General features: G+C 42.3%; 1 protein-coding gene across 1 annotated transcript; it reads right to left on the reverse strand.

Moving 5' to 3' along the window:
- Positions 1-5,546: 5,546 nt before the first annotated feature.
- LOC147979478 (uncharacterized) lies at positions 5,547-7,717 on the reverse strand. The gene is made up of 5 exons (XM_087515228.1): positions 7,632-7,717; positions 6,576-6,655; positions 6,341-6,475; positions 6,153-6,226; positions 5,547-5,990 (listed from the first exon to the last, which is right to left on the reverse strand). The coding sequence occupies exons 1-5, from the start codon at positions 7,715-7,717 to the stop codon at positions 5,547-5,549; spliced, it is 819 nt and encodes a 272-aa protein (XP_087371354.1).
- Positions 7,718-8,330: the final 613 nt, after the last annotated feature.

Genomic DNA, 8,330 nt, shown 5'->3' on the forward strand with positions numbered 1-8,330 from the left:
ATGTATTTCCGCCAACAACATTAGCCCATCTTCCTGGCAAATGCATTCAATTTCACTCTGTTCGGTCTCTTTCTGCACAGGATGTTATCCACAAAATGATACATACTTGACTGCGGGCTACTTTCTCAGCTTGCACTTGTTCCTAAGGAAGTTCTTCTATTTGGAGAAACTAAACTATCTATTGGACCCATGCCGGAGCCTGTGGCTCGACAACAAGGACTAAAGGCATCTCTTCGGTCGTGAGAGCGCTAACTTCGACGGCAAGAATCTGAGACTCTCCTTGAGGTGGCTGCTCACCGGCAAGCACACCATCCTTTCCGGCAACATTTTCGTCGGCGGCTTCAGGGAGCTCTATCAGGAAATATTAGCCGGTTCTTGGCTTTCATCTCTTTTTGGCTCTCATTAATGGGGCAACCGTTGGTTGATTCAACTGGAGCATAAAATTTCCTGGTTCCACAGGAAGCTTTTGGGCAGCATGCTTTGACAATTGATCACCAATACTATTTTTCGCACGGGGAATGTGCTTTGTCTGCAAACTGTAAAACTTTACTTCCAATTTCATCACTTCATGCACGTATGCTTCTATCAACAAGCTCTGGTAATCCTTGTTGACTTTCTTCACTACAAGTTGCTAGTCTCCTAGGACGATGAAATTTTTGATTCCCAACTCCGCTGCAATCCTGAGGCCGGCAAGCAGTCCTTCATACTCCGTAGTGTTGTTGGTAGCTTCCTCTCTACGGAAATGTATTTGAACCACGTACTTGAGGTGTTCTTCAATGGGTGCGATAAGTAGCACTCCAGCACTGGTGCCTTGCATCGAGAAAGCACTATGAAAGTACATGATCCAATTCTTCTCAGTTCCTCTGTCGGGAGAGTTGATTCCAGGATCTCATCATCCTACGTTGGTGTCCATTCCGCAATGAACCCTGCCCATGATCTTCTCTGAATAGTTGATGTACTCTCGAACTTTAGTGCAAAACTTAACAGTTCCAATGCCCACTCTACTATCCTGCAAGTTTCCTCTAGATTCCTCAGAATGCGCTGGAACAGAAAGCGAGTGACCACCGTTATCTCATGCGCTTGGAATTAGTGGTGCAGCTTCCTTGAGGCCATGAGTAGGCAAAAGAGCAACTTTTGCAAGCCTGAATAACTTGACCTAGCCCCTTTAGGAGAGAGCTGACAAAGTACACCGGCCGCTTCACCACCTTATTCTTTCGCGTAATCTGCCGATCAACTACTTACTATTGCATTGTTTTTGCCTTACCAGCATCTGGACCTTCCAGGAAGGACTCTACTTCGTCATGGGATGGCTTTAACTCCGTTGTTTCCTTTTTTGACTATAAACAGTAGGGTAAAACCCCACTGCATTTTTTATAAATAAAGAAAGCAAAGTAACAAGAGGTCTGAAAGGCTTGAGGTAAGCCCAAAAAGCAAAAAAAGACTACAACCTAGAGAGAAAAGGAAGTAAGAAGAAAGAAAGGAAAATAAATAAAAAACCAACAACCTACTAGCCTATGAATAGAGTAATTACAACAGGCCTTCAAGCCAAACTGAAAATTGTCTCTCATGCTTCTACCTCATTCTAAATTTTAGAAGCTTCAGTTCCTCCAGAAATATGAACTTCCACCCTTGGAATGAAGGTGCAATGTTTTCAAAAATCTTATTGATTCTGGTGATCCATATGGCCCATGCTCCAAGAATGATTATCTCCATATAAAATGGATACCTTAGCTTGTCTTTAAGATCTTGGAACGCTTCTAACACAGACAAGTTTGGAGTTCTTGTTGGACAAATGAAATCCCAGCATTGTTGAACAAATTGACAGCCCCAGAAGAGATGATGCAGTGTTTCTTCTTGTTGACAGCCTCCAACAGCACCGTTATAATCCTCCAACACAAAATTATTTCTTCTAAGTAAATTTCTTGTGTTGACTCGATCATGAAGAAGTTGCCAGAAGAAAACTTTATGCTTTGGCTGGCATGAACTCTGCCAGATCGAGTTGAAGTGTGGGGGTGTCTGCTTGTGACCAGTTAAGACTTTATATGCTTTGATGGACAAATAGTATTCAGTCCCCCAAATGTAACTCCATGTGTCTAAAGAGTCTAAATGCTCAGATTGTCTCATGGCTATGCAAATGTCTTCCATTTGTAAGAATTCCTCATATGCCTCAGTTGTCAAAGGGAGGAAGAATAGATCCTGTAGGTACTCAGTCTGCAATACTTGTTGAATATTCAGCTTGGGGTTTCTGACAAAAGAAAACAAGTCAGGAAATTGGTGTTTAAGTATTGCTTGGCTCCATAGATCATCCCAAAAGAAAGCACTGACACCATCTCCCACATGACATCTAGCAATAGCTTTGTACTGATCAATGAGAGCTAAGTTGGACTTCCACCAGAATGATCCAATCAAGTTGTCCCCGGGTAATTTGCCATCACTGTAGTGTCTTTCCCAAATCAGGTTGACCCAAGGAATATCATGTCTGTTGAAGAATTTGTGAAGGTTTTTCATGAGGAGGGTTTTATTTTGTGTAAAGATGTCTAGAACTCCCAATCCTCCCTGGTTTTTTGGTCTACACACCGTGGTCCATGCAACCAAAGCAGGTCTTTTGTCCTCCATATCGGGGCGTCTCCAAAGACAGTGTCTCAAGTACTTGATGATCTGTTTTTTTATTGTAACAGGTATGTCCAGACAGCACCTGAAGAAAACTGATAAAGATGTCATCACTCACTTGACCAACATTAATTTTCCATCTTGGGCCATGAAGATAGAGATACTAGCCAATCTTTTTGCAATCCTGTTAACTAGGGGGAGACATTGATCAACACTTGGTTTGTATATTCCCAAGGGCATACCAAGGTAAGTAAAGGGGAATTGTCCTCTAGCACACTGCAAGGTGTTTGTATAAATTTCTACCCTGTCTTCAACAATATTCAAAGGCACCATGATGGACTTCCCATAATTAACTTTGAGCCCAGTTTATGTGGCAAAAGTTTCAGAAGTGCTTTTAAACAGAACAACTGCCTAGAATCAGCTTGCATACCCACTAGGGTGTCATCTCCATATTGCACAATTGGGAAGTGAGGGCATGAGTTTACTTGAAGCGGAGCGGTGATCAGGTTTAATCTCATGGCTTTATTAAGAATGGATTGTAGCAAATCAGCAGCTAGCACAAATATTAAAGGAGAGTAAGGGTCCCCTTGCCTTACTGCTCTCCTTATGTAAATTTTTTTCCCAGGGACTCCATTGAGCAGTACATAAGAAGATGCAGTTGTGAACAGAGCTTCCATCCAGGAAATCCATTTCTCTCCAAATCCTTTAGCTCTAAAAATATCAATGATTGCAGCATGCTCAATTGTATCAAAAGCCTTCTCAAAATCCAGTTTAATTACTAAGATTTCCTCCTTAGATTTATGACACTGGTGAATGTATTTATATGCCCAACCTAGGCAATCCTGGATCACTCTATCCTTGAGGAAGCCATATTGATTAATATGCACCAGTTGTAGAATAACTCTTTGCAGTCTATTGGCCCACAGATTTGTAATGATTTTCAGAACACCATTTACTAAAGAAATTGGCCTGAAGTCATTTGGAGAAAGTGGCACCTCTTTTTTTGGCACTAGAGTGATGAAAGAGGAGTTAATGCTTTCAAGATTTACATTCCCAGCATGAAATGCCAATATAAGCTCAAAGACATCAGTCTTAATAATATCCCAACAACTTTTAATAAACTCATTATTGAATCCATCTGGCCCTGGTGATTTATCTGTAGGCAGGTTTTTGACCACTTCTTCAACTTCTTCTTGAGAAAAAGGCTTTTCTAGATCAATGAAAATTTGGGGGTCCACTATGTTGTCATAAAGATCACTGAGGTCAAAGTGCATTGAGTGTCCATTCGATTATCCTAGTCTATTTTTAAAAGCCTCCCATAGGATTGCAGCCTTTCCATCATGATCCGTTACTTCAACATGATCTTTGTTCATCAGCATAGCAATCTTATTGTGTCTATGATTAATAAAGGCTTTAGTGTGGAAGAATTTTGTATTCTCATCTCCAAACTTTACTCCTTCAATTTTTCCTCTCTGTTTCCAATAAATCTTCTGATCATTGAGCACAGATAATAAATACTCCTTGAGCAAGGTCCTGCATTTATTTTCAAATAGTGTAAGGTCCCTGAATTCCTCAATCATACCCCAGAGAAATATACAGTCATTTAGTTCTGCAATTTGCTTCTTATGACAGGCAAGGTTTTTGGCCCACAACTTCAGTGCTCTTCTGATGTTTTTGAATTTTGCATTTATCTTTTTAGCACAATCTGAATGACCTACTGGAATAGTCCAAGCAGTCTGAACCACCTGTTTAAAAGAGTTGCGGTTAAGACAATAGTTTTAAAATCTGAACACTCTAGACTTTGGGATATTTGTGCCAATTTTTATCATGCAAGGGAGGTGATCAGAAATTTGTTTAGCCATGGGGAGAGCCAAAGTATCTGGATAGTTGGTCATCCAAGCTGCAGAGGTGAAAAACCAATCTAATTTTTCTAGTAGTGAGTTGTCTTGCATGTTGCTCCAACTAAATTGTCTGCCTTTTAGTGGCAGTTCAATCAGGCTAAGTTCACTTATTGCCTCATTAAACATTAGCATTTCATTAACATCCCCTCCAGGTCTTTTTCTGTCTTCAGGTGTTCTGAAAAAATTAAAATCCCCCATGATAATCCAATCTATATCATTAGGCATTTGAATATTACCAAACCAGTCAATGAACTCAATTTTATCCTCATGATTGCAAGGACCATAGATGTTTGTGAGGATCCAACTTTTGGAAGATGTTCTACAGGTGAACTGAATGGATAAGGAGAATTTGTTTTGAAACATTAGCTCCCCAGAGAATAGAGCTCCATTCCAAACCGTGAGTATGCCACCTGATGCACCAATGGAAGGTAAGTACTCAAATTTATTAAACCTCTGAGGACACACTTTATGAATATAGGCTAGATCAAAGTTTTCTCTCTTAGTTTCCTGTAAGAACACAATCCCAGCAGCACTTTCTTCCACTTTTTGCCTGATAGCCAACCACTTATCTGAGGAACTAATGCCCCTCACATTCATGTTTAAGATATTCCAAGTTCTATTGTTATTCATTAAGAGTCAATTCTATGTTACTTTGATCAACAGGGCCCACCCCCTGATGACTATCCCAGGCCATAAAGTTATTGGGATCCACAAAAAGGACAAAGCACTTAAAGCAAGGGGAAACATTCCAGCATGACACAGAAGCAAATGACCAGGTAAATCAAAACAACCAAAAATGAGGTCCAGAAGCTTCCATAGCATCAGATATAGCAGTATTCCCTTCCATAAGGAGATACCAGAGCTGACACAGCAGCAAAGTGCAGGTAACACACAAAAGTTTCCTACCAGGGCAAACAAGCATTGTGCAGTAGTTGCAAACCTTACAGTTGACTGCATACATAAGACAAATATTTCCCAAAAGAGAATAGCAGGCCATTCTGCTATATATCACAGGCTATTGTTGTAGACACATCATCACACATGCTTGGCCTTGACTGCTTCTATTGTGGCCTTGGACACCTTAGCCACCTCTTCCTGTCCCTTCTTCTTAGGTTTCTTGGACAACCTTTCCTGTATCTCTTCCTTAGCAACCTTACAGAAAGATTTAGACAGGTTTTTAACCACTGAATTGTGAAAAATTGGAGGTATGGCATTACAGGGCAAACAAGACTTAGTATCACAAGATTTCCTTCTATAACCATTGTTATCCTTTTTAATCCTGTCACTTCCTCTTACCTTAGTTTCCACCATAGGTTCTTTCTCCCTCATTTTCCTTGAGATGGCCTCTCCAAGAGGCAGGACTTTATTTGGGGACACCTGCTGAAGAGGACTACTTGCCCCAGTGGAAGAATGAGCAGCAGGGCTAATACCTTCATTTTCCTTGCCTAGTCCCAGGATGAAATCCTTACATGTAGGTGCCTGAGAAGTTGTACAACCATCAGGTATATGAAAAGGCAGAGTTTCTTCTTGCTCACAATTAGCAGTCAACAATTTCTAGATATCAGACTTGAGAAAATGCATGGTCCAACCAAACTTTTCAGGTGTCAACAACAAATGAATTATGAAGTTAAACCAACTTACTGGAATTTCTATTTTGAAAGTTGGGGTAGCTCCTTGGGTTGCTGGTGCAAAGTGATGTATCCATAAATCTAGCCCTTCTTCAGAAATTAAATGTGAACCATCAATGACTTGCAAAGCATGATCTTGAGCCAATGTATGTAATTCAAGCAAAGAAGGAGAACCTGGCAAAGAGAAGGACCCATAGTTACCTTTAGGGTTTGCTTCAGATGAGGAACCAATGTGATGGATTGGAGCATCAGCCTTGCCCTTGATATCTGGAATATGAACTTGATGTGAAGGAATAGAATCTGCCACAATTGCATTGCCAGCAACATCCAAGGGCACTGCACAATTATCAGTAGGAGGGACTTCCTTCAAATTCTGAGGCTACTTGTCTGGGTGGACAATGGGCAAAGAAGTGCCAGAAGCTTCAATATCTCTGACAGTAGAGGGCATGTCTAGGGTGCGAACTAACTTCAGATATTGTTGAGCTACAGCAACCACTAGCTGTAGAATTTGTTGTTCTACAACAACCACATTGAGTGTTAGTTCAGCATGCTCCATGATCACATTCTGTGGCTGATCAACATTTGGTTGTAGAACCTGTAAATCATCCTCTTCTCCAACTGCATTCTAAGCCAAGGCAATGTTAAGAAGCCCTTGACCAATTGGAGGGACCTGAGCACCTTGGTTGACCTCCTCACTGGCAGAGTGGGTCAAGGATAGTAAACCATCAGATAGATAAACTGTAGTAGTAATGCTACTGTTTGGAGCCCCCTCTTCTGCCAAAGCTGGAATTTCAATTTGAGGCTGCTGAGGAAGGCCAGGAGCTGGGTGTGGAAAAGCCCAGTGAACCTCTTGCTCTGCTTGTTCTTCCCAATCATCCTAGTCTTCATTAGGAGCTAGAATATTATGATTAGGTAGTGGTTGGAAACCTTGGAAATCATTAGCATGTTGGGGTACAGGGTGTGGGTCTACACCCTCAGGTGGAAAAGGGTCCTCATCTGCAGGCCCACCACCCATCATTTCTTCAAGAAGTACTTCAACAAAGTAGGTCCAGGATTCCTCCTCAAATAGTTCTCCTTCAGACCATCTTATACTTTTAGGGATGTCACCAAGCTCTGTGACTCTAGCCTTGACCAAGATCTTACCCTTCAGAGCATCTTCTTTCTCCCAACTAATGATCTAGCCCCACTTCGATATCGCAGAAGCAATATCTTCAGTGTTACAGAAATCAAAGGGGAACCCCACAAACAGCAACCAACAAGTTCTATTGAAATGAAACGGGCGCCAATTCCTTCCCAGATTGTGCTTTGTAAAAGAAATAAAAACATCGCCAAATGCATGCGGGCCCTGCTGAATGAGCCTATCTCTGTCTCTGACATGCGTGAACCTGACATAAGCTTCCCCAAAAGGACAGGGATGGATTTCTCTAAAACCTACTTGCTCAACTCCCTGAAGAAACACTTAAAGAACCTCACGCACATTTGGGAAAAATACCTCATCTGGATGCGGGTGGATACTGGCAATCGCCCAGTCTTTGTGCCTTCTCGGGCGATGAGGAACAATCGCGTGAGAAACCCCATTGCGGACTTCAATCACCTGAATCTGAAAGCCATGTGGAACGAATGGTTGAGGGTCTATGGGGATATTGGCCATCGGCAACGACTCCGGCAAGGTGGCAACCGGAGCCCTGTCTGACAGCAATGGCAGCGGTGGCGAGCTTGTCGAGGTAGGAGCAGAGTTGGTAGCAGAGAAGGAAAGTGAAGTGGAAGGCGAGGAGCCAAGCGACAGTCTCGGCCGGAAGTTTGGGAAAAAATCCTTGACCAACTACTTAAATGAAGGCACCTGCTGAGTCTGTGTCGCGGCCCAATACAACCAAACCAAGATTCCACTGCACCTTCGGCCCAAGCCTCTGCTGGTGGGCTCGGGAAAGAATCAAACGGAATAAACGGCCAAAGCCCAGGAAGGTTCGGAGTGGTGCAAAAGCGGGCCAAGTGACTGTTGGCCCCGCATGCACGGCAAACCACGTGATTACGTGCAAATGAACATTGCATCACCTGGCGCTCTACCAGAGGCCTGACATGACCAGGATTAACGTACATTGAATTGTGGTTAAGACCTTGATTAGAGCCCTCTTGAATGGGTCTCGATAATCTATCGAAAACCGATCTACCGTCCCGGACCACCGCGGAATAG

This window comes from Triticum urartu, chromosome 3A, assembly GCF_056163025.1.
Source record: "Triticum urartu cultivar PI428250 chromosome 3A, HENAU_Tu73, whole genome shotgun sequence".
In the NCBI taxonomy this organism is placed as follows: domain Eukaryota; kingdom Viridiplantae; phylum Streptophyta; class Magnoliopsida; order Poales; family Poaceae; genus Triticum; species Triticum urartu.

Excerpts from the sequence above, each read along its gene's own strand:
- LOC147979478 (XM_087515228.1), bottom strand. The coding sequence starts at position 7,717 with ATGGGGTTTCTCACGCGATTGTTCCTCATCGCCCGAGAAGGCACAAAG. Across the intron at positions 6,656-7,631 it reads TCCACCCGCATCCAGATGAG|AACAACAAATTCTACAGCTA; the intron begins GTATTTTTCCCA and ends TGGTTGTTGTAG. Across the intron at positions 6,476-6,575 it reads CCCTAGACATGCCCTCTACT|TGCCCTTGGATGTTGCTGGC; the intron begins GTCAGAGATATT and ends ATAATTGTGCAG.